General features: G+C 39.7%; 1 protein-coding gene across 6 annotated transcripts in view; it reads right to left on the bottom strand.

Annotated features, from left to right (window-relative positions):
* STPG4 (sperm-tail PG-rich repeat containing 4) overlaps nucleotides 1-26186 on the bottom strand; it is a 35932-nt gene extending 9746 nt beyond the window's left edge. For 2 of the 6 annotated variants that reach the window (XM_005895631.2, XM_070379622.1), the window contains exons 1-5: nucleotides 25160-26185; nucleotides 22544-22603; nucleotides 21192-21449; nucleotides 10189-10253; nucleotides 9929-9983 (exon numbers count right to left, since the gene is read on the bottom strand). In XM_005895631.2, the coding sequence (XP_005895693.2) occupies nucleotides 9929-9983; nucleotides 10189-10253; nucleotides 21192-21449; nucleotides 22544-22603; nucleotides 25160-25192 (471 nt within the window). In that variant the 5' untranslated portion in view covers nucleotides 25193-26185. Of the gene's footprint in view, nucleotides 1-9928; nucleotides 9984-10188; nucleotides 10254-21191; nucleotides 21450-22543; nucleotides 22604-25159 lie in introns of all 6 variants that reach the window. The other 4 variants (XR_011466087.1, XM_070379625.1, XM_070379623.1 and 1 more) reach the window with 3 other exon arrangements.
* Between the last annotated feature and the right edge of the window lie 1068 nt (nucleotides 26187-27254).

The raw sequence follows: 27254 nt of genomic DNA, 5'->3' as shown, positions 1-27254 counted from the left end.
GTTACCTACAAGTGAACTCTTTGAGAAGACTGACAATGGGAACTGTTTTAATCATCTTAACTTTCAGATTCCATTCAAACAGACATCTATTTGGCTTTTTTTCAATGTGACCATGTTTACTAATTATTTTTCTGCTCCTCACGGGATTTTAAGCTGAGTTTTTAATCGAACTAATTCCTTAATTGCAGAAATAACCGAAATGGTTCAGCATTCTTTCATAATGCTAGTATTTTTTCTTTAATATTTCTTGATGTGGACCATTTTTAAAGTCTTTATTGAGTCTGTTACAGTATTGTTTCTGTTTTATGTTCTAGGTTTTTGGCTGTGAAGCATGTGGGACTTTAGCTCCCCAACAAGGGATCGAACCCCCAGCCCCTGTATTGGAGCGAAGTGCTAACCAATGGACCACCAGGGAAGTCCCCATAATGTTAGTTTTAATGCAGAGAGTATGCCACGAATCTGCTCTCCCCTTTTCAAACTTCTGTCAAATGTGACTAAAACAGATAAATCACATAATGCTCATTTGTGTCTGGACAAACTCTTTCCTGTTTATCTGATCTTTTCCTATTCTTTACAGGCTTGTCAGGTTTTAAGAAATACAGAAACATCTTGAAATACTTCTGACATCAAATAAAAGAAACCCATTTTTTTTCATTTGACATTGTAAGATTTTATTTCTACTGCCAGGAAAGATGCATATCCCTCTCATTTTTCATTTTATATGCAACTGTGAGAAATAATTGAAAAGAATCTGCTCAGCAAATCACTGTTGGAAGTCCCAAATCATATGAATGACTGAGTCCTGATTAAGTAGTAGTAATGGCATTATCTTTATTAAAGTAACAAAATATATTATGTTGACCATTTCCATGGCTCCTTTCTTCAAACTATTCTTCTGACTTTTAAAAATTGTATTTTGAAAGATTATAATAGCAATGCAAAAGAGAGAAAGGAAGCAAACACCCACCCTTACAACATCTTACACCCACCTCACAACATCTCAGCATAGCCACTAAAAGCATTTTGCTGCATTTCATGTTTTTAATAACATAATTTTTCTTACATGACTTTCATCATGATAGATATACCAAACTGTAACCTGCATTTTTTCACTATGCAAGAGATCAGGGATCTCCCCTGCTCCCCGCCTGTTCCTTGGAAAAATCGCCTTCCATGAAACCAGTCCCTGGTGCCAAGAAGGCTGGGGATTGCTAAGTTAGTTCATAAACATTTCTGGTGCTATTTCATAATTTTAACAGTAATTATTTTAATGGCTGTAAAATATTCCTCTGTGTAGATATGGTAATATTCTTTTAAAATTATTTCCTTCTCCTAGATATGAAATTGTGGCTATCTCATCATCTTGCTATTATAAACAATCCCTTGATGATATTCTTTGCATAGATGAATATTATTATAAATAAATTATTACTTTAGGAGAGTTTTCAAACAACGAAATTAATTGGCTGAAAGATATAAACAGTTTTGGTGGCTCAATACTTTGGTGGCTTTGCAAGGGGTTGTATTCTGTATACTTCCACCAGCGAGAGACTAGAAAAGCACTGACGCTATGGTTCATAGATACTGGGGAAAACAGAAAAACAAAATCTTCCTTACTCCTCCTCACCTTAAAGTCATCAGTATTTCCTATATGTCCAAAGAAGTTGTGCAGGATATCTGCTATCCTAAATGCCCAAATTGTGAAATGCATTCAGGAGGAAACAAAATTCATGCAATTTTTCTGCAGGTCAAGAATTAAAGGGAAGGATGAGAGGAGGAGAAACTGCAAATGGCAAGTTTTACTTTGTCTGCTTTGCTTGGATAAGAATGACTATGATTTGTTGCAGTTTGTTTTCTACTCTTGGAAAAAATCCTAGGGACTTCCCTGGTAGGCCAATGGTTCAGACTTCATGCTTCCAATGCAAGGGGTGCAGATTCAATCACTGGTTGGGGAAATAAAGATCTCACGTGCCTGCCATGCAAAAAAAAAAAAAAAACTTGCTATGAGGGAACTGTGTGTTTGCATTGGATCTCAGGATCTGCAGGACTTGGTCATTATTATCACGGTGCTAAAAGGAAATGGTGACTGGTACAAGTTTCCAAATACAATTTTTTCTGTGAGTACAAAAGGGCCCTTTTTACTTTTGGTAGAACATATCTTCTGGTGTCTATTGCAAAACGTTCACACAAACACTCCCTTCGGTCCTTCCTACACACAAAACAATTCTACTGATCCAGGTGGCAAAGAGTCAGACATGACTGAGCATGCATGTATCCACCCCAGCCATAATCAATTATTATTATTATTTCATCAATAACTGAAGTATCCAGTAAGTATACAACCTTATATTGGTAATCTAAAGATTAGAAACCATCTTCCAACAAGACAAATCCCTTGGCAACCGCCTCTCCTGAGAGGCACTGACACCTTAGGGACAACGTGTAAATTCATCTACGGAATTCCTGACCTAAACAAAAAGGCTGTGTGTTTTAACAAGTGATAATGGCTTGTCCACATGGAGGAACTTTCAGGCACATAAGATCCTAGAGTATTTTAAAATTCAAAGTAACTGTACTTTTTACAACTAAAAAATGGAGTAGTGATCTGCCACATTTTCACATGTTTCTTCATTCTTTTGATAGGCTGCCCCTGGGGATTCTAGGTATAAATGACTAACACATTTCAATGAGCTAGTTTTCACAGATAACGGAAGGAAAGGAGGAGATAAACTTGTAAGTATCCATCTTTTATAATTTGCCTTATTCTCTAAAGGGTTTAAAGTGACTCAGTGAATGTCTGAATGTCGTCATGCTGTCTTGCACCTGATCTGCAGGTCAGATTTCTGGTGACTGTAGGTTTCATGTATACCAATGGTGAGGCAACCTGTCCTAAGTCAAGAACGCTCAAGTGACACTGTGATCTTACACATAACACATTTTAAAAGAGTGATACATTTGTTTTGTTTTTTTTTTTTAATGCCCCCCAAAACTGAAGAGAATTACAAGTGACATTATATTTCTGGAGGGAATTTTTTTAAATATTTAAGGGAGAAATGGAAAAGGAAAGGATACAAAGATTTCATTCGTTCATTCAGCACATTTTTGAAGCACTGTACTAGGGGCTGGGGGCATCAGTGAATAAGACAGCCCCTTCTTTCATGGAACTTTACACTCCAGAAGGTAATTACAAACTCTGATCTGACGATATAAACATTTTACATTTTAAACTTGTGTAAATATGAAAACACAAAAGTAAAAGCCAAAATTCCTGAAAAACTTCAGCAAATGCAAGCATTACTATTTCCTCACTGTAGAGTATACACAAAGCAACAAAAAAAGAACGTTAGGAACTTCCCTGGTGGTCCAGTGATTAGGAATCTGCCTGCCAATTCAGGAGACACAGGTTCGATCCCTGGTCCAGGAAGATTCCACGTGCCACAAGGCACTAATCCCTTTCACACAACTACTGAGCCGCACTCTAGAGCCTACATACTGCAACAAGAGAAGCCACAGCGATGAGAAGCTCACATACCACAGCTACAGAGCAGCTCCTTCCCCGCAACTAGAGAAAGCCCACCTACAGCAATGAAGACCCAGCACAGCCAAAAAGAAAGAAAGAAATTTTTTTTTAAAGATTCTGCCTTCTGGTGCAAGGGGTGCGATCCCGGGTCATGGATCCCACATGCCAAAAAAGGAGACATAAAACAGAAGCAATATTGTAACAAATTCAATAAAGACTTCAAAAATGGTCCACACCAAAAAAACCTTAAAAAAAAATGTTATGACTCCATCCAGTAGATAACTAGGTGAAGAATGTGACCAGAAAGCGTGCAAGAAAAGCCACAAGAAACTAGCTAACAAATAATTAGCACGTGTAGCCTCTGATCCTATGGATTAAATTAAAATAATGAGATGTCATTCTTTTACTATCAAATTAACAATGCTAAACAAGATATATACAGATTTCCTGAAATGGACACTCTTTTAACTGCTGGTAGAGATGTAAATTAATGTAATACTAAGGATCAAGGCATTGATTTCCAGAACGTCTGGGATGATATTCTCCTAGCAAGCATCATTTTCTCACACCGAGTGCCACAATCTCCCACCACTGGGATCAAAGCAGTTTGCTCTCTGCCGTTTACAAGTTTGGGGATCTAAACTAAACCCACAAGTCTGCTCTGGGAATGCATGTTTAGGACAGACATGAATCACGGCCCTGGGCTAATTCTATATCTTGGAACCTTTTCCATGAAAGTATTCTTTTCACTTTGGTGAAAGACAGGATGTTCCAAGCTGTGAATCACTTTTATTTATAAAATGGTATGGATGAGGTGACATCAATGAAAATGGCAGAATAAGGATCTCTAAAAACCTTCTCTTCCATAAAAAGCAATGAGAACAAAGGCAAAAGCTGTCAGAATCAACAGCTTTGTGCTATTTCACATACCAGGCTGCTTACCCTTCAGGATGCCTAACTTGGACTAAAACCCATCTAATTTTGGAAGAAAAGTTATGACCAACCTAGATAGCATATTGAAAAGCAGAGACATTACTTTGCCAACAAAGGTCCGTCTAGTAGTCAAGGCTATGGTTTTTCCTGTGGTCACGTACGGATGTGAGAGTTGGACTGTGAAGAAAGCTGAGCACCGAAGAATTGATGCTTTTGAACTGTGGTGTTGGAGAAGACTCTTGAGAGTCCCTTGGACTGCAAGGAGATCCAACCAGTCCATTCTGAAGGAGATCAGCCATGGGTGTTCTTTGGAAGGAATGATGCTGAAGCTGAAACTCCAGTACTTTGGCCACCTCATGCAAAGAGTTGACTCATTGGAAAAGACTCTGATGGTGGGAGGGATTGGGGGCAGGAGGACTTGATGTCGATCACCAACTCGATGGACGTGAGTTTGAGTGAACTCTGGGAGTTGGTGATGGACAGGGAGGCCTGGCGTGCTGCAATTCATGGGGTCACAAAGAGTCGGACACGACTGAGTAACTGAACTGAACTGAATAGTAAACAAATCATTATTCAACTCATGGCATTCATTGAAAGCATGCATTTCAAAGGAAATATAATATCACCCAGTGTGTGAGGGTAGGGGAACTGTCTTGACCGCTTACTACCAAAGCCAATGCATTTATTTACACATGCATTTATTATCACTCCTCCCTTGTCAAATAAAAAGGCATAACTATCTCTTCCACCCAGACACACACACCTCTATACACACATATATACACACACATATAATCAAGAGAAGAGATAACACCCAACAGAGATCATGTATTTTGAGAGAATGTGAAGCAGTTTGGAGGAATGGTCCTTGACGTGGCAGGGTGGAGAACGCTGAAGCCTGGTGCATGGAGAGGGCCTGCTGATGAAAAGTGGGCTGTTTTCCTCCACAGAATCCAAGAAAAGCTCAGGAATTTCAGGCCTTAGGCATCAGCGAGGTGGAGGTGAGGGTGAGGCCCAAGGAATCCAAGAAAAGCTCAGGAATTTCAGGCCTTAGGCATCAGTGAAGTGCAGGAGGGTTGAGTGAGCTCTTTTCTCTAGGTCCCTAGGTATCTACTTTTAGCAGTCAGGTAGCTGCCCTTTCCTCATCCCTGTAGGAGATGAAAGGTTTCATTTCTAAAGAGATTGAGCCATAGACCTGGATCCAGGATCCCAGGTGATGGGAAGACAGGGACCTTTACTGAAAACAGGAATTGAGAGAACTTCCAGACATACAGACAGCCAAGAGGCACACGAAAAGATGCTCAGCATCTCTATTAGAGAAATCCAAATCAAAAGCACAACAAGGTATCACCTCACACTGGTCAGAAAGACCATCTCCAAAAAGTCTACAAATAATAAATGCTAGAGAGGGTGTGGAGAAAAGAGAAGCCTCCTACAGTGCTGGGGGGAATGTAAACTGGTACAGGCACTATGGAGAACAGTATGGAGGTTCCTTCAAAAACTAAAAATACTCCACAGAAGACACACAGATGTCGAATAAACACATGAAAAGATGTTCAACATCACTCATTACTCAGGTCAGTTGCTCAATCGTGTCCGACTCTTTGCGACCCCATAGACTGCAGCACGCTAGGCTTCCCTGTCCATCACCAACTCCTGAAGCTTGCTCAAACTCAAGTCCATTGACATGATGTCATCGAACATCATATGGATGACGTGGTGATGCCATCCAACCACCTCATTATTAGAGAAATGTAAATCGAAACTATAATGAGGTATCACCTCACACCAGTCAGAACGGCCATCATCAGAAAATCTATAAATTAAATCTACAAATTAAAAAGTGTATAAATCTATAAATAAAAAATTAATAATCTATAAATTAAATCTATAAATTAATACTGGAGAGAATATGGAGAAAAGGAAACACTCTTGCATTGTTGGTGGGAAAATAAATTGATACAGCCACTATGGAGCATAGTATGGAGAGTCCTTAAAAAACTAGGAATACAGCTACCGTATGACCCAACAAGCCCACTACGGGGCATATACCCTCAAGAAAGCATAATTGAAAAAGACATATGTGTGCCAATGCTCATCGCAGCACTATTTACAATAACCAGGACATGGAAGCAACCTAGATGTCCATTGACAGATGAATGGATAAAGAAGCTGTGGTACATATACACAATTACTCAGCCATAAAAAGGAACACATTTGAGTCAGTTCTAACAAGGGAGATGAACCTAGAGGCTATTATACAGAGTGAAGTCAGTCAGAAAGAGAAAAACAAACATCGTATATCAACACATACATATGGAATCCAGAAAGATGGTACTGCTGAACGCATCTGCAGGGCAGCAATGGAGACGCAGACACAGAGAACAGACTCGTGGGCACAGCAGGGGAAGGAGACGGGGGACGATGGAGAGAGCAGCACTGAGATGCACACATCACCGCATGCGAACAGATGGCCAGTGGGGAGTTACCGCCCGAGGCAGGGAGCCCAACCCAGTGCTCTGTGATCACCTAGAGGGGCGGAACAGCGTGGGAGATTCGAGGAAGGCTCAAGAGGGAGGGGACATACACAAGACCTATGGCTGATTCATGCTGATGTATGGCATAAACCCACACAATATGGCAGAGCAACTATCCTCCAATTAAAAATAGATACATTTTTTAAAAAATGCCTAGCAGAATGCTTGGCAAATAGTAAATCAGCAAATTTTTAGGATATATATTTTGAAAAAGGCATTTTCAATATTTAAATAAACTCATGGGAAAACATGGGACAATGACTCTAATGTCATTGAGTCTTTGATAACAATTTGCAAATTCATTATATCTCATTCTTTAGTACTCTCTAGATAATCACTGAGCACCTATTTAGCAATAAAGTCACATCTTATTTAAAGGAAAAAAACCCTAAAATAGTGTTACCATATGATCTAGCAACCCTATTCCTTGGCATTTACCTGGAAAAGATGAAAACTAATTTGAAAGGATACACACCCCCCAGTTTTCATAGCAGCAGTATTGACAACAGCCAAACATGGAAACAACTCAAGTGCCCATCAACAGAAACTGGATAAAGCAGATGTGGTAGATATACAACAGAGTGTTATTTAGTCATAAAAAATGAAATACTGCCATTTGCAGCAACAAGGATGGACCCAGAGATTATCACTAATTGAAGTAAGTTAGAAAGAGAAAGACAAACACATATGATATGTATCTAGATTCTTACATGTAGAATCAAAAAAATAATACAAGTGAATCTATATACAAAACAAAAACACAGAAAACAAACAGACAGTTATCAAAAGGGGAGAGAGGGAGGGTAAATTAAGACATACGTGATTAATAGATATAAACTACTAATACTACACATAAAACATATAAGCAACAGGATTTACTGTATAGCCAGGGACTATATTCAATATCTTATAATAACCCATAATGGAAAATAATCTGAAACAATACATATATAAAATGGAATCACTTTGTTTACACCTGAAACACAATATTAAATGTGTTAAATATTAAATCAAATGAAGTGTTTAATATTAAATCAAATGAAGTGAAAGTTCATTCTTAGCAACTCCATGGACTGTAGCCTGCCAGGTTCCTTGTCCATGGAATTCTCCAGGCCAGAATACTGGAGTGGGTACCCATTCCCTTCTCCAGGGGATCTTCCCCAACCCAGGGATCGAACTGGGGTCTCCTGCATTGCAGGCAGATTCTGTACCAGCTGAGCTACCAGGGAAGCCTGTAAATCAGCTATACTTCAATTTAAAAAGATTCTTTAACCACTAGACCACCAGGGAAGCCCCTCAGTCAGCTTTTCAGTTTCCCACACTTAAGTATTGGTGAGACCAAAATTTTTTCACCTTTACTGGATATCTGAATTTCTTATTTACAAATGGTCTATTCACTGTCTTTATCTGTTTTACTTTTCTATTTCCTATAAATTATTAACAGAATTTAAGATAAGCCATTAACTATTTATCTGCCATGTATGTTGAAAATATTTTTCCTAATTTGCGTTTGCCTACTAACTTTGTTTATAGTTTGTTTCCTGGTGTACAAAAAATTCAAAATGTTATGTAATCAAACCTAAGGCTTCTTTTCCTTTGCAATCCACTCATTTCTGTTGTCTCAGAAAATCTGCCTTATCCTAAAATTAAATGTGTGTGTGTGTGTGTGTATGTTAAGTCATTTTAGTTGTGTCCAACTCTTTGCAACCCTGTGGACTGGAGCCCACCAGGCTCTTCTGTTCATGGGATTCTCCAGGCAAGAATACTGGACTGGGTTGCCATGCCCTCCTCCGGAGGATCTTCCCGACCCAGGGATCAAACCCACATCTCTTATGCCTTCTGTATTGGCAAGCAGGTTCTTTACCACTAGCACCACCTGGAAGCCCAAAATTAAATATATGCTAATATATTTTCTTCTAGTTTTATAGTTCAAAAGCATTTAATTCTTTAGTCAGTATGGAATTTACTATATGTGGTAGGAAGAGTCTAATATTTACAAGTTAATTAATCATCTAGCATAAAATCTCTCTCTTTCCTACTGATTTGTCATGCCTTCTTTATCAAACACAGAGATCTTATGTATTCTGGAGTCTGTTTTTGAGCTCAGTTTGGTTATCTCAGCTCCTCTTTCAGATGTTCACTGTATGTCTCCCCCCTTGCACTGCTGTTTCTAATTACAAATAAATAACTATAGTCCATCAAAACACCCTGAAATAGCTTCATAGTTTCTCATTCTTCCCTTTTTATTTTTTGGCATCCTACTGATTACTTATCTAAAATAGTTAATTTTTATCAAACACATGTATGCGTATTTGAAAATTTTTAGAAACAGGAAAGCATTTTTACATTTTTGAAAAAAGAAAGAAACTAGGTATACTTTTCTTTCTTGTTAATAATACAGTGATCTACTGAATATCTCTAATGGTTTTAATAATTGATTAATTCAACAAATACTCTGCACTCTGTGTGAACCATTTTCCTAGATGCTCAGTATACAAGACAAGAACAGACAAAAATCCCCACCTTTGTGAAGTTTACGTTCTGTGGGGAGACAGATGAAAACATGGTAAGTAAATTTTTAGATGAAGTGTATCAGATGGTGATGAGCACTATGAAGAAAAATAAACCAAGAAAGGGGGATAGGGAATTCTGAACAAGTGACTAGGGATGACCTCAATGAGAAGGTCATGTGAATCAAGAGCTAAATAAAGTAAAAGAGCCTTTACTTTTCTTCTATAACTTTACAAATGTGTTACTTACATTGCCACCCCCGCTGTATCTTCAGATATATTTTAAGTATATCTTGAATCAACACATTAATCATTCATTGCCTTTCTACTATGATGAGTGAAATGTTAATCTTGACATCTCAAAAGGAATCACTGCCTATTTTAAATATCAAATTCATCATGAGTTTATGGTCTATCAATATACTTACAGGAGTGAAGCAGCCTGTTGGAAACCTTTGAACCGTAGAACGAAATACGAAGCTCCTATATTAAAAAAAAAGGTACGATTTTCCAAACATATTTTTAAATGTAAGGATCTTTAACATATTCTTATTAAATATTTTAAAATGCTAATCTGAATATAATGGGCATACATGAGGTTTAAAAGTCATTAGTGTTGGCTATTAAGTATGTAAATAGAAAGGCATGAGTGAAATTAGTAAAAGCAACTTAATAAGTACTTAATTACCTGGAAGCTTGCTTGGGAACTGGTGGAGGAAGTAGCTCGTATTGCCCTGGTGAAAGCTTAACTGACTACACAGAACAGACAAGGACACCAATAAAAGATTAACATAGGTCTCAAACTCACTTTGTTATCTATTATTCATATAATTTATTTTATGACCATACCAACATTATATCATTTATTTTCTATTTTAAGAATGGAAAAGGTATATTTTCAAAGGTAGAGCTTCAAAACACTCAACAGATACTCACTTTTCATGGTGAATTTTATGACAGTACACCTGCAGTGGTATGTAGAAAAATGCTATACAATTAATCACATTTTAAGTATACTTGATTCAACAAATCCAATTGACCACAAAATAGTGAGCATGCTCTGCTGGTAAAGAACTACTAGGAGTGGTGGGAAATACAGGCCATATTCTCATAATACATAAACAATTCTAACATAAAACACTATAACCAATACTAAAAGTTAAAGACTGGACATCTGGGGGATAGAGAGAGATTAACCCAAACGGATGACGCATAGCTAACATCACATACTCAGTGGTGAAAAGCTAAAAAGCTGTTCCTCTAAGTCCAGGAACAGAATAGGGGTGCCTATGTCTCCATTCCTATTCAACATAGTACTGGAAGTCCTAGCAAATAGTTCTGCAAGAAAAAGAAATAAAAGGTATCCAAATTGTAAAGGAAGTAGTAAAATTGTCCCTGTCTGCAGATGACATAATCTTACATATAAAATACTCTAAAGAACTCCGGGCTTCCCAGGTGACTTAGTGGTAAAGAATCTGCCTGCCAATACAGGACATGCAGGTTTGATCCCTGGGTTGGGAAGATCCGTTGGAGAAGGAAATGGCAACCCACTCCAGTATTCTTGCTTGGGAAATCACGTGGACAGAGGAGACTGGTGAGCCACAGCCCATGGGTTCACAAAAGAGTGGGGTACAACTTAACAACTAAACAACAAAGAACTCCACCAAAAAACTGTTTGAACTAATGACAAAATCAGTAAAGCGGCAGCATACAAAACAACACAAAAATCAGTTGAGTTTATACACTAATAATGAACAAGCTAAAAAAAAATTAAGAAAACAAGCTCATTTACAATAGCATCAAAAATATAACATAGTTAGGAATAAATCTGACTAAGTAGATGGAAGATCTGTACACTGAAAAGTATAAGACACTGATGAAAGAAGCTGAAGACACAAATAAATGGAAAGATATACCATGGTTATGGATTCAAAGAATTAATATTGTTAAAATATCCAAATTATCCAAAGCCATCTACAGATTCAGTGTAATCCCTAGCATAAAACAGCATTTTTTCAAAGATATAGAAGAAACAACTCTAGAATCAATATAGAACCATAAAGGGCCCCAGATAATCAAAGCAAACTTGAGAAAGAAGAACAAAGCTGAAGGCATCACACATTCTGATTTCAAACTATACTGCAGAGCTACAGTAATCAAAACAGTATGATACTAGCAAAAAACAGACACATAGACGAATGGAACAAAATACAGAGCCCAGAAATAAATCCAGACAGAAATGGTCAACTAACCTTTGACAAGGGCACCAAGAATACACAATAAGGAAGCTATAGTCTCTTCAATAAATGGTATCTGGGAGACTGGAGATCCACGTGCAAAAAACAAAACAAACTGAACTGTGCACTTTGGTGGAAACATAAAATGGTATGGCCATTATGGAAAACAGTATGGAGATTCTTCAAAAATCAAAAACAAAACTACCATATCATCCAGCAGTCCCACTTCTGGGTATATATCCAGAGGAAACAAAATCAATATTTGGAAGAGATATCTTCAGTTGCACATTCACTGCAGCATTATTCACAACAACCGAGCTATGGAAATAAACTAGGTGTCCATCCATGGATGAATGGATAATGACAATGTGATATATAGTCCCTTAATGTATATATTATATTGTTCAGCCGTTAAAAATAAGAAATCCTAGTATTTGCAACAACATGGATGAACCTGGAGAGAATTATTCTAAGTCGAATAAGCCAAACAGAGGAAGACGAATACCATTTTATAACACTTACATGTGGAATATGAAAGGGCTGTACTCAGAAACAGAGGGTAAAATGGTGGTTCCAGGAGCTGACAGATGGGGGAAACGGAGAAACATTGGTCAAAAGTACAAACTTTATTATTAAGATAAATAAGTTCTGGAGATATAATGCACAGCATAGTGACTATAGTTAATAATACTGTATTGCACACTTGAGAATTGCTAGGAGAGTAGATCTTGTGTGTTCTTATCACACACACACACACACACTCACACACAAAATGGTAACTGTGTGAGGTGATCGATGTGTTAATTAACTTGACTGTGGTAATCATTTCACAATTTATACATATATCAAATCATGTTGTACACCTTAAATATGTTCAGTTTTATTTGTCAGTTATACCTCAGTAAAACTGGGTAGGGGGGAGAAATAAATAAATAAATCTAACTGGGTGATATAAAGATGGTAAAGACAGTGAGATTTGAGTATGCTTTTAAGAAAGGTAAGACCCCTTAACGGGGGCAAGGGGGAGATTCTAAGAAGGAAGAACGTTGTGGAATGGACTGTCTCTCTGCCCACTGTGAAACTTGTTACAAACTGCCTGGATAGCTCCATTATCCCTGGGTCTGTGGATGTCAGCCCACAGTAAGAGAAGCAAGGGAGAATTAGGAACTGGTAAGCATAGCTAGTGGGCTCTGTGAAGGGAGGGATGGAGAAAAAGAAAGAGAATGAGAAGCCAGGGGAAGACAGACGGGAACTTCCTGTGTTCCAGGAGTTGGCAGGGAGGAGTTGAATCCTGCTCAAAACGGGCATTCTTCTTCCACCCCTATTAATTTAAAATCAGATTTAAAAATACAATACTGCTCTTGTTGGAAACGAGACGTTCATATCCTGGTGTTATCTGCCTCATGTAGTAAGTTCACCTGTTGTATCTGATCCTACAGCTATCTTTCACATATTAACACAGAATTTTGACTGCAGAGGCATTTTCTGTGGATTCAGTGATAATAACAGTAAATACAAATTTTATGATGAAATAGACACAATGTCCTAATGCACCTGTGCATTGTTCATTGCTCACTTGACAGAATAAACACCTAGGGAACATAGGTATTTATTATTATTATTATTATTATTATATGCTGGAAGCATAGACATGCATTTTAAGCAGGGGGCTTTCTTGGGGGGCACAGCATTCTACTTCTTGATTTTGATGACGATGACACAGGTGTTTGCTTTCTATTTACTTTACACTGTGAATGTATGCTTCATGCACCTCGCTCTCTGCTCCCTCTCTCTCCCACTCAGGCACATTATATACACATATACAGGAGGAGAAGGAAGAAAGAGAACTGAAAAGTGAGGGGAAAAAAAAAAACTTTAAAGCCACTGTTTATTCATCTATACTCAGCAATTGCATAAGATTTTTTTCAAGGAAGCAATCATGGAAAAACTCTTAGCCTTACTCTAGAAGGAATACTGGTTATCCATAGCTTCTTTATTTGTCCTACTTTACTTGGCAATGGCCATTCTTTGCTATTTAATATGGCTGAGAGAGGACTGACTTTTCCAGGAAGTCTTAAATACTCAGCTGCCTTACACAAGAGATTGCTTCTCTGTGCATTGCTGAACATGTTGCAAACTATCTGGATGGCTCCCTTGTGCATATATGTAATGCATGTTTTCATGCATGCATTTATATACAGTAAGTACATTTTACTCTAATTCCTGCATATGCTTCTTCATTCCTCACTTGTAATGTAAGGCTCAGAGAATCTAGACAATATGCCCATAAAAATAGCTGATCCTAGTTAATTAATGTTTCAATCCATGCTAATTAGGCACTCAGAAATCCTGCAGTAGCTTGGAGTCATAGAAAAAGACAGGAAGCTATTAGTGTGGATATGTAATTCAGTTGTGTTATACCAATTCCAACAAGGTCAGAAAATTGGGATAAATTAAAAAATCCAACCCTACTCATTAGGATGATGTAGGAAAATGCTCTAATTTCATTCTTTCACATGTAGTTGTCCAGTTTTCCCAGCAGCAATACTAAAGAGACAGTCTTTTTCCCACTGTACATTCTTGCATCCTTTGTTGTAACTTAATTAACCGTAAAGGCATGGTTTTATTTCTGGGCTCTCTATTCTGTCCCATTTATCTATACCATTACTATGCTGTTTTGATCACTGTAACTTCGTAGTATAGTCTGAAATCAGAGAGGGTGATAACTCTGGCTTTGTTGTTTTGCCTCAAGATTGCTTTCCCTATTCAGGGTCTTTTGTGGTTCCATATAAATTTTAGGAGTATGTTCTAATTATGTAAAAAAAAAAACAGTCATGGGTGTTTTGACAGGTATTATATTAAATCTATAGATTGATCTGGGTAGTACAGACATTTTAACTATATTAACTCTTCTGAACAATGAACATGGGCTATCTTTCCATTTCTTTGCATCATGATGCATGGAAAAGATTCAAAATATATTTCGAAGAAAAATGCAAAGTTCTGGTTTCTGCTATTGGCAGGCTAGGTTATTTGGATGATGAACCTTCCCGCTGTAGACAACTACTAGAAATGAGGGACAAAATATACAAAATAAACAAGAGCTTTTGACAAGAAATGAAACTGATAATAAAGTCATAAGGCATATAAGATCCCCACACCAAGAGGTAAAGAATCCACCTGCCAAGACAGGAGACATCAGAGACTCAGGTTCTATCCATGGGTCAGGAAGATCCCCTGGAAAAAGGCATGGAAACCCACTCCAGCTTTCTTGCCTGGAGAGTCCCAGGGACTGACGAGCCTGGAGTGCTATAGTTCATGGGGTCACAAAAGAGTCAGACACAACTGAGCAACTGAACAACAACAAAACCAAGAGATAGCAAGAAACCAGAGATACAAATGGCCTAGTTTTGCTCAGAGGACTTAAGTTGGTCCAGACTAAACTCAGCAGAGGAAAAGACCTGGATTTGAGTGAACTTTAGAACCCTAGAAGAATCCAGAGGCCAAAGCCTGGATCATCAATGATGGTGATCTATTGGGAGTCCTACCCACAGAAACTGGAGGCCCTAAAAGGGAGTTTCCTGAAAGCCACCCTCCCACCTCACCCCAATGCTAAGGGGAGTACAGAAAGACATGTCTTGGTGCTAAGCTGAATTGAGACAACAGGGAGAAACCCATCCTTGAAAGAGTGTAACTGTGGGCTGGTTCCTTTCATGGATTCTGGTCCAAATTCCCATCACTAGAGTGACCCAAGAATATATAAGCAGTGTATTTCAAGTGGCACCACCCTAAATATTAGCAGAAACCAAAACCAAACTTTCTCTGGAAGAAAAACACTTTCATCTTAGGGAATCCATGGAAACAACCTTTCAGGGGCAATGAACAATGCAGAGCCAAAGATAATCACACATCCAGGGAAACAAAATGATGAAGGCCCAGTCAGATTTCAGAAATACGAGCAATCAATTCATTTCATGCATTCAACAAATATTAACCAATCAGACACTATTCTAGAGGCAAAAACGTAACAGTGAACAAAACAGATAAGTATTCAGGCCATCTATAAAGCTTTACTCTCATGGGAGGAGGCAGACAACAAATAATAAATGCAAACTGTAAATAAATAATATAGTATACTGATGGCTCTAGGTTCTGAGGAAACAAAAGAGGAAGGCAGGAAAGGTCAGGGGTGTCAGATGGCCAATTTAAATGAGGCTCATTGAGAAAGTGACCCTTGAACAAAGATTTGAAGATGGAGAGGGAATAAGTCACATGGATATCTGTGATAAGAGCATTCCAGATGAAGAAAGATCCATCGCAAAGACATGAGGTTGGATCGGGAGTAGCAAATTCAAGCAGCAGCCCGGAACAGACCATTGGTCAGGACCAGAATGAGGGGAGACACAAGAGTTGAGGTCACAGATGAAGCCAGTTCACCGTCAACCTGCTGGCCCTGAAAAGAGCCACTCTGAGATCACACCCACTGTTACAAACAGTAAATCTAGAGGGTCTCAATCAGAAGTGTTTTTGGTTTTTTTTTTTTAGTTCCCTCCTTCCCCAGGGGACATTTGAACAATGTCTGAAGACAGTTTTGGTTGTTGCAACTGGGAGGTATGCTTAGTCGCTCAGTCGTGTCCAACTCTTTGCGACCCCATGGACTGTAGCCCACCAGGCTTCTCTATCCATGGGCATTCTCCAGGCAAGAATACTGGAGTGGGTTGCCATGCCCTCCTCCAGGGGATCTTCCCAACCCAGGGATTGAACCTAGGTCTCCTGCATTGTAGAGCAGATTTTTTACTGTCTAAGCCACCAGAGAAGAACAACTGGGAGCAGGGGCTGCTAATTGGCATCTAATTATCCTGAAATGCTGTTAAACATTCTACAAGCATAGGACTGCCCCCTACCACAAAGAATTATCCTGTCCAAAAAGTCAACAGAGCCAAGGGTGAGAAACCCTGAATTTGACATAAAACAGAGAAGTCAAAACAACAACTGGATATACAAGCCTGGAGTTCAACAGAGAAGTCTGGATAGGAGATATACATTTGGAAATCACAAACAAACAGCTGGTGTTCAAAGCCTTGAGACTAAATCAGATCAGCAGGGAGTGAGAGCAGATGGGGAAGAGGTATGCATGCCTGGGCCTCCAAATGGAAGACGGCAAGAAGGAGGGGCTGAACAAGCCAAGAGTCTGAGAAGAGAAAAAAAGAATGAGGATTGAGGAGGAGGTGTTTAGGATTCAGAAAGAAGAAAGATGTGAGAGAAACCTACCTCAGGAGAATGGGAGAGTAAACAGATTAGGGACTGAACAACAACAATTCTGTACCCATGGTTGGTAAAGAACTGAAAATGAGACTAGTCATTCAGCTACACAAATGCAGGTTCCAAGTTCACAGAGCGATCTGACCAGGGTTGTGACTTTGCCAAACAAGTAAGATGAAGCATCAAGAGGCCAAGGAATTGAGGTTGTGTGCAGGGAGTAACTCTAATGATTAACTATGGAACTTAAGCTTTGAAAGGAAGGAAAATATCAGCAAGTTGAAAGGCAATGAAAGGTGGTAGTGTAAGCAGATAGGGTCTTGGACAGACACATGCTGCACGCACATGCACACACTTGCACAAGCTGGTCCAGAGCCTGTGGATGGTGGGGAGACCCAAGGGATGACAATGATTTGAGGCCTTGAGAGCAGCAGCAAGTTAATCCTTCCTTCTCTGCTCTTTGGCTTGGCTGTATCTTTTGGTTCAACATCCACCAAGAGGCAAACCCATTTTCCCAGTAACAGCAGGATCAATGGATTGTAGACTGGGGGAACAGAAAAATTGTTGAGGTTGGGGATGCCAGAGTGAGCAAGGCAGAAGATCTGGGGACAGTGATCACAGTACAATGCATGCAACTGAAATTATGGATGGCTGAAATGATTGGTGTTGAAAAAAATCTAAGGAGTGAGTGGCTGAAGTGAAGAAGAGTTCAAAACACTGAGAAGCCAGATTGTTGGAAAAATCATCATCTCTGAATGTACTGAAATTATGACAGGAGTAGTGGAAAGAGTGCCAGGGAGCAAAGGAGCTAAAATTATCCACAAATAAGGTAGAATAAGTAACCCAGGGGTTAGCAACACTGGGGAAAATCAGGTCATAAAACCACATACTGTAGAGAAATGGTCCCACTTTTGAATATTTGAATATACATTCTAAAATAAAAACATACTATTTCTCTGATAAGAAAAAAAAATGATTGTAAAAACTTTAGGTCCATATCAAATACTCTTTGGAAAGAGCCAGCTATAGATGAGTATATATACACAGACATGGGCTTCCCTAGTGACTCAGCAGTAAAGAACCCACTTGCAATGCAGAAGACTGCCTGAAATGCAGGAGACGTGGGTTCAATTTCTGGGTTGGGAAGATTCCTTGGAGAAGGAAATGGGAAGCCACTCCAGTATTCTTGCCTGGGAAATCCCATGGACAGAGGAGCCTGGCAGGCTACAGTCCATGGTGTTCCAAGAGTCGGACACAACTGAGCGATTGAACAACCACCATGCACAGACACACACGTTAAAATATAAATATAAACACACATATGATTCTTCCATACAGATTCTCCAGTTGAATCATATGCTTCAGAATAAAGGTGTTAAAAATAGCAAAAACTTTCTTACAAATAAAGAACAGCATTAATGAGGTATAACAAGACTATTCTATTAAGAATTATGAAGCTTGAGAATGCTGATCTTAGTAAACAACAATAATGTATACTGTATCTACCTTGAATTCAAATGACTGTTTTACTGAGTTCTGCCATTAAAAAATCAGAATTATGAATTTTACTGGCAAGTAAACAGGGTTACATCTGAATCTCTCTCCTCTTGTGAATATATTATCATATACCTTTGAAATATAAAATTAAGAAAACATTTAATTCTTCTAGTTTCTGGAGGTCAAGCCTTTCTGGGAGGTGGAAGAGAGAGGAGAAAGAAAAGAAAGAATTTTTAGAACATTTTATCCATCCCTCTGGATAAGCCAAATTCTTATGGTCTTTTAATGCGTTAAATTTTGCCTAATACCAACCATCTATTTTTTCTTCTCTCAGCAGTGGGCCTGTGTCTACCCTCAGAAACCCAAAAAAGTCAGAAGAAAGGAAGCAGAAGTGAAGTAAATGGTGGAGGAGGCTGAGGAAGAATGATTTTTGCATAGGAGGTGGCCAAGACGATTTCACATGTCGCCTGGTTACCTGATACCAAGCCATAAAAGTCTATGTATAATTCAGTGCTTGTATTCATCCACTGAACCGAACAGGATAAGATTTACCCTGTGAACATTTATCATTCTGTCCTGTTTCAAAGCCATAATTTGCAAAGCCCTAGGAAGGGTTCATTGCTTGGACACAACATGGGTTCATTTTGCTGAAGATTTCTTGTCCATTCTAATAACCACAACCCCTTCCATTCAATTCAACCTCCAAGTGGCAATGCATCGTCTCAGATTATGATCACATTATCCCAATAAGGTTGTAAAGACTGATACATATTATTAGCTCCTTTATAAATAGAAGATATTAAGGCCCAAAGTCCCAAATGACAACGTCCATGTCTCAACTCTACCCTTCTTGTGAAATGCCTCCTTTGGGTTCCACCCCCTGAAACCCTGCCCCTCATTCAAGGCCAGAGGCACAAAGTAGACTGGAAACAGCACCAAACTGGGGCTCAGAAGCCCTTCGTTACAAGTACAGCTTGCCTATACAAATAAACTTATTTATAGAACAGAAACAGACCCACAAACATGGAAAACAAACTTACGGTTACCAAAGGGGACAGCTAGGAAGGGAGGGGTAAATTAGGGGTTTGGGATTAACATATACACAATATTATATATAAAATAGAGAACTAAACAAGGACCTATAGTACAGGGAACTATACTCAATATTTTGTAATAATCTATAAGAGAAAAGAATCTGAAAAGAATAGATATATCTATAAATATATATATTTATAGATATATATAAACTGAATATATATATCTGTATATATATATATAAGCTGAATTATTTATATATATATATATAAGCTGAAACTCCAATACTTTGGCCACCTGATGCAAAGAACTGACTCATTGGAAAAGACCCTGATGCTGGGAAAGATTGAAGGCAGGAGACGGGGACGACAGAGGATGAGATGGCTGGATGGCATCACCGACTCGATGGACATGAGTTTGAGCAAGCTCCGGGTGTTGGTGATGGGCAGGGAAACCTAGCATGCTGCAGGCCATGGGATTACAAAGAGTCAGACCCGACTGAGTGATTGAACTGAACTGATATATATGTGTATAACTGAGTCATTCTGCTGCCCATCTGAAACTAACACAACACTGTAACCCAACTATGTCGTTCAGTCACGGAGTCATGTCTGAGACCTCACAACCCCATAGACTGAAGCACGCCAGGCTTCCTTGTTCTTCACTGTCTCCTGGAGTTTGCTCAAATCCATTTCCTTGAGTCGGTGATGCTATCTAACGATACTTTAATAAAAAATAATAACAAAATAAAATTGGGTCAACCATAAAAAAGCACTGCCTTCTTTATAAGCTATGCACCTCGTAACCAGTTTCTTCATCCCTATTCACCTCAGTTTTCTCATCTGTAAAATGGGGGTGACATCCATCTTGCCTATTTCAGAATGCCTGGGAAGAACTACTAACAGAATATACATGGAAGCTCACGGTAAATTATTAAGAGCCACAGGAATGTTATATATTATCCAAGGTCCAACTTCAGTCCTACTCAATCCAGGGAGCGTTCTAGCCTTTCAATCCCACCTTCACTGAGCTCTCTCTAGGCCTTTCCTGCTACACCATTTATCTCAGCACTTGATCTATTTGCTCTTGTATTGTTACTTAAATATTTCTAAGTCAGGAACATCTTCCCTTTACAGAACCTAGCCCAGGGCTGTAAGAAGCAGTGCTCAGTATCCTTAATGTGATGCATGAACTAGTAGAGCTTAGAGTACAGCCTGACTCTTCTGATATCACAATGCTCATTTCTGCAAGAAATTCTTGCAAAAGCTTTCCTATGGTGTATAGTCATATTCACACTCTAATATGAGGACTACTCACTGAAAGGCAGTTTTCTCTTTAAAAAAAGAGGACATACCATATCAACTGCTTGAAGAGACCAGAAGCATGGCCCCATCATAGATAAGACCCCAAGTCAGGGGAATCCTACCAAGAGTTTCCAGCAAGGCAAAAAAAATTTCCCATGTCCACGTTAGGCTGAGAAGGGAAACATCTTGCTGGACATATTTGCAAGTGAAGCATGCTTTGTTTGATTTCTGGAAGAAATAAGGCATCCTATAGATTTTCAATTTCTCCTGCAGAAGATACAATCTAAGTATACAGAATATATTCCTCTGGGCCTCTTGACAGCTTTCCTACACAAAGCCAACTGCTACTAGTACTTTACCTGATCTCTGTAAACCAGCATGCTGGGGCTTGACCGCGGTTTGTCCTTAAATGAGTAAGTGGCCACTTGCTTCTTTAACAAGTCCAAGAAGTCAGGAGGCCTGTACTGGGGAAGGTCATTCAGCACCGGATCATTTCTTTGCAAAAGAGGTGGTTTTTTCCTTCCTTCATTTTTAAAATTGTAGGTTGCTATCACTGGATTTAACAGTGATTCTTCAATAAAAGTTTTCAAGTGGTAAGTGCCAGGATTAGGAGTGTTCTGCAGAGAATTGATACCATTTTTCAAGTTACTATGTAAACCAGTAGCATCTCCTAAAGCATCATTCTTTCAAAGGTCACTCCTAAGTAGCATTTCTCTTTGTTTTACTTAGAGAAATGTTTTAATAAAATTCCATCAAGTACACACTCCCCACAAAACATTTCAAGACAATCATGATGATTTCCTTTCTGCGACAATTGCTTAACTGTGGGTTAAGCAAATGGGTTATGGCCAAAGTAAAGCTTTAACTTTATAAAAAGTAGCCCCAAAGATACTTAAATTTGAGGTTCTATTTGACTATCAATATCAGGTCTCTTATGAGAACCCTCTGGATAAGTTTCGTGACTAAATAGAAGTTATCCTACTTCAGTTTAGTAGTTAGATACCACGTGTTTCTTTCTAACCCTCAAGTGGGAAGCTACAGGATAATAACATGAGATTGAGGATGAACTGGCAGAACATATGGTCTAATTAGTCCAATAAGAGGTTTGGGACTTTCAAATCACAACCACAGTACGGCTGAATGGCCAGGCCCGACAGTTTAGTCACGCTGCTTTTGTGGCCATCTTCCCACTGAGCACTCGACTCAGTTATACCATTAAAATTAGTACAATTCCAAAGAGGCTTTGGTCCCTAGGGCCCCTCCGTTATGGAAAGGTGTGAACAGAAAATATTTCTGCCATACAGAAATAATGTATCTTGAGAGAAGGATCTTCTGGTCATCTTTCTTTCATGTATCACCATCTTGCTTTCACACGTTGACCATGTTAACACAAGCTATCATAGGCTCTTACTTTTTGAAGAAGTAAGATAAAAAGTGAAGTCAAACACCTTTCCAGAATGTGTAAGCTTAGTTGACTTTATCAAGATAACCTGTAGTGTAAAACACCTAGGCTCCTACAGTTGTTTTATGTCCAAGCTTTTACTGCATTCAAAGTTTAGTTTCTCAGTCATGTGCTGATACTAAAATTATAAATATAAAACGAGCCCAGGTAGATTTGAACAACCATTGTTTCCTTAAAATTAAGTATTAGTGATCTAAAAGGTCAGACTCGAATACTGATTCAAATAGGAAAGGATGAAAATATACATACCGTTAATGCTATCCTCCACCATCCTTCTCTTTCAAAAGATGATGACTTCTGGGTTGGTTTCTATTAATAAACATAAAAATGTGCTTATTCATTTGAGAAGTGATCACTAGAAGTTAAATATCACTTATAAAACATGTACTTGAAGAAATTGATACTGTATGAAATTGGTCACCCTGAATGAAAACAAGAGCTCCATAATCAATCTTGCCTATAATATTTCCTTAAATTGCTATTTTAAGATCTTAAGTGCTTTTTAAGTATCTAAATTTTCTTTGGGTAAATTAGAGTAATAAACATCCCCATCAGAGGATGAGATGGTTAGATGGCATCACCAACTCAATGGCATCACAAACTTGATGGAGTTTGAAGAAGCTTCAGGAGTTGGTGATGGACAGGGAAGCCTGGCATGCTGCAGTCCATGAGGTTGCAAAGAGTCAAACACGACTGAGTGACTGAACTGAACTGAATTGAAACATCCCCATCTCACCAAGATGTCATAAGAATAATTAGGTGACAAAATCTGGTGCTCTTAGGAAGCAAAGCGGAGAAGGCAGTGGCAACCCAGTCCAGCACTCTTGCCTGGAAAATCCCATGGACGGAGGAGCCTGGTAGGCTGCAGTCCATGGGGTCGCTAAGAGTAGGATGACTGAGCGACTTCACTTTCACTTTTCACTTTCATGCATTGGAGGAGGAAATGGCAACCCACTCCAGTGTTCTTGCCTGGAGAATCCCAGGGACGGGGGAGCCTGGTGGGCTGCCGTCTATGGGGTTGCACTGAAGCTACTTAGCAGCAGCAGCAGGAAGCAAAGAGTTATGTAAACCCAAAATTATATAATTGTTACTACGATTTATGGCTCAGGGAGCACAAGGTAAAAATGTATAGACATCCAATTAATGTAATATCGGAATTCAAACTCCTGGCCATATAGCAAATGTTGAAAGTGCCATTTTCTAGATTTCCATATGCTATGACTTGGGCTTGAACTCCAGTTCAGCGACTACCTAGGTGCACTAGGCAAGTTAACCCTCATGAACCTCAGCTTCCTCTTAGGAGGACAACAAAAGGCAGCTGAGCTGGCACGAAAATAAGGCATCATAAAGACCTGTACCCACAACCAGGACTCAGTAAGTGGTGGCTTTTATTTTTAATACCTTATCTGCCAAGTTAAGAAGAAAATTATTTTGATGCTTCACTGTCAACAGTGAGGACAACAGAACACAGTTGCTTAGTTTTTTCCTTTTGTTATTTCCACCAGGCAAAATCATTAAAATACCGAGTTTTACTTTCATTTAGAATGCTTTTTTATTGCTATGAAATATAGGTCATCTCAAGCAACAAGGCATTAAAATAATCTAATCAGTAAACTGATATAATTCATTCTTCCTAACATATATCCACATATAAGGAACCCTGGGCTTCAGTTTTACTATGAAATACAAGCATTTCTCTGAAAAAGCATTGCTTCATATGCACTGCTAAGTCTGAATTTCTTCCTATACATTCCCTTTATTAGATTTATGTTGAATCTTCTCTGTTGCACATTTATAGTCACAGAAATTGAACTTTTTCAGGCAAGTTAAGACAGGTCTCCACCACTACCTCAGTTCAGTTCAGTTGCTCAGTCATGCCCGACTCTTTGCGACCCCATTAATTGCAGCACACCAGGCCTCCCTGTCCATCACCAACTCCCAGAGTTCACTCAGACTCACGTCCATCGAGTCAGTGATGCCATCCAGCCATCTCATCCTCTGTCGTCCCCTTCTCCTCCTGCCCCCAATCCCTCCCAGCATCAGGGTCTTTTCCAATGAGTCAATGCTTCGCATGAGGTGGCCAAAGTATTCGAGTTTCAGCCTCAGCATCAGTCCTTCCAGTGAACACCCAGGACTGATCTCCTTTAGGATGGACTGGTTGGACCTCCTTGCACCACTACCTAGGACCAGGGAAATGAAGTGGGAGGAAGGGAGAAGTAAACATGACACGTCTGAAGGAAGGTACCTGGCAGCTGCTGTTTTGTTTAGCCCAAGACAGGTGACCTCAACTTCCCTATCTCCCACTTCATATTCACTTCAGGGGGGGATTACTTTACACAAGTTAGGCTAAACATCCCTTGCCCAAATTTATTTAAAAACTAAACAAGACAGTTTCAAATATTTTATAAATACTACAGTAGGAAGCAAGGCAAAAACGTGTCCAGTAGTCCAAGGAAGGAAAAACCCATTCTCTTGGCAGACGGTGGGGGAGGTGGGGAGGAGGTGGAGGGAGGGAAACGAAGGAATCTAATAACCTTGTTAAAGCAGTTGTCCAGCCCAAGTAGCAATAGGTTAAGATCGGGGGTGGAGGGTGGGAAACAGGACAGGAAACAAAGGACGAAGGGGAAGGATAAGTGAGAGCTAGGCAGGAGAAAAGCAAACGAAGGGCACTCAATGATCAGGAAGAAAGGATTGCAGGCGTGGGTGTGGAGGTAGGAAGCGGAGGGGCGCAAGGACCCAGGATTAGAGACAGCTGGTGTTTTTGGCGGAGCCCTGCAAGGGGAACAGTGTTTTGAGAATTGAAGGCAGGGAAGGTAGGCGGTACCGAGGCCAAGGCAGAAGCCCCATGCCTCAGGTCTTCCTTACTGCGGTGGAGGTGATGGCGATAGACTGATCCATTGCTGCCTCTTCACTCTAAGCCGAGGCTGGCGTCCGGTTGCCAGGAGGCGCCTCGGTCAGCCGGCTCCCGAGCATGCGCAGGAGACCCGCCGGTAGGTTTGGCTCTGCTGGTGGGGGAAGGGCGGCAGGCGCACACTTGGAGGGCCCGCGCCAAGCCTAGCGAAATCGGTCGAGATCGTCACGCACGTGCATGGTAAGAAAATCTCGAGGGCTCAGGAGTCACCAAGAGCCTGCGCCAAGGAGGCTTGTAAAGGAGCTAGAGCATCCCATCATCTCCATCAGCCCTTTCCCAAATCACCTCCATACTAGGAGATAGCATGCTTAAGGAAAAATCAACCTTAGCATCCACGAAGATTGTTTCTCAACTCCTCCAGAAGGAAATTTCTGGGTGTCACTGCTTTGAGAAGTGCAGTGAGCTCTGGAGACAACATTCTGTGAAACCACGGACCACCCTTTACCCTCTGTATAGACCCTTTTCATTGTCAGCCTATCTTGGCTGTAGCTCCTCAACCTATACACAGTTCCATCTTTAAAAACAAACGTCCCCTCAACCTTAATCGATTTTATGGAATACCTGCTGTGTTCCAAATACTTCACATGTATTTAATCCTCAAAATAACCCTGTGAAATAGGTATTAATCCCATTTTACGCACGAGGGAAACAGGCTCCTTGGACAGTTTAGCACAGCAGACTGCATCACAGAACAGTGGCAGAACCGAGTTCAAGTCCAGGCCTGACTCCAGTGCCAACGGCCCGCTATACCATGGAGTTTCTGCTTCCTGTCACAAACTTTCAAGAGTAGTGTAGATTCATTTCTTTCCTCACCTGCCCCATCAGATCAGATCAGATCAGTCGCTCAGTCGTGTCCGACTCTTTGCGACCCCATGAATCGCAGCATGCCAGGCCTCCCTGTCCATCACCAACTCCTGGAGTTCACTCAGACTCACATCCATCGAGTCAGTGATGCCATCCAGCCATCTCATCCTGTGTCGTCCCCTTCTCCTCTTGCCCCCAATCCCTCCCAGCATCAGTCTTTTCCAATGAGTCAACTCTCACCTGCCCCATACTTCCCTGAAACCATCTTACTCTGACATCACACACCTTTAAGTTAAAAACTGCACTTAATAAACTAGCCAGTTATTCAGTTGCCAAAACCAACGGGGATTTTTCAAGCTCTTAGCAAGCTTGACTTTTCAGTTCATCACTGCATTGATTGCACTTTTCCATCCTTCTTGAATCCCTCTTCTCCCCTAACAGGATTTGTATTTGCTGATTTATTGTGTTTGTCTATAAAGAGGTGAAATATATTGGTACCCACATGGGGTAATTATGATTAACTTCATTGACACCTGGAACAGTCTGGCACAATGCATTCAATAATCATTGCCTTTAGAACAAAAGCAAGATTTACAATCTAGTCTCATCTTCCCATTAGAACCTCCTGATCTGATGTATACTCAAAAATCCCAAACATGCCACCCACCACGTCTCCCCAAACGCTGACCCTTCTGCTTAAAATGCTATTCCCTTCTTCATGGCCTGGCAACCCTCAAGAGTCAGCTCCTCCAAGTCTCCTGAAGGACCCTGTGCCTTCTTTATTGAGGACTCATTGTGACAAATCATATCTCCCCTAATTTGAAACATATCCAAAACAGGTTTTTGTCCTAATTTTCAGCCCTTTCAACACAGTAAGTTTTTTTATAAGTTAAAACCAGAAAATGGACTATAGCAGCACTTTTCAAATGTGCCCATTAAGTATCTGGAAATATTGTTAAAATACAGACTGAGATTCTCTAACAAGATCTCACAGGTAATCGTGTGGGTGACTTTTCTGGATAGCAAGAGAGGACACCATTAAACTTCTAAAATACGGGGGCTATTCAATAAATTCATTTAACATAGCCTTAAAAATAGGAAAAAGAGCAGGAGGAGACAAGCACCAGGTTTGAAATAAACAGCTGAAGTTATAAGACCAAGAGACAAGTAAAATACAGAACTTTCACCAAAAGTGATTAAGCTAGTCCATCACTGTGCCTCATTTTACTTTCTTATTTTGGCTGA

This window comes from Bos mutus, chromosome 11 (genome assembly GCF_027580195.1).
Source record: "Bos mutus isolate GX-2022 chromosome 11, NWIPB_WYAK_1.1, whole genome shotgun sequence".
NCBI lineage: Eukaryota > Metazoa > Chordata > Mammalia > Artiodactyla > Bovidae > Bos > Bos mutus.
The sequence above is the reverse complement of the archived record's forward strand: the minus strand, read 5'-3'. Positions and strand labels throughout refer to the sequence as shown.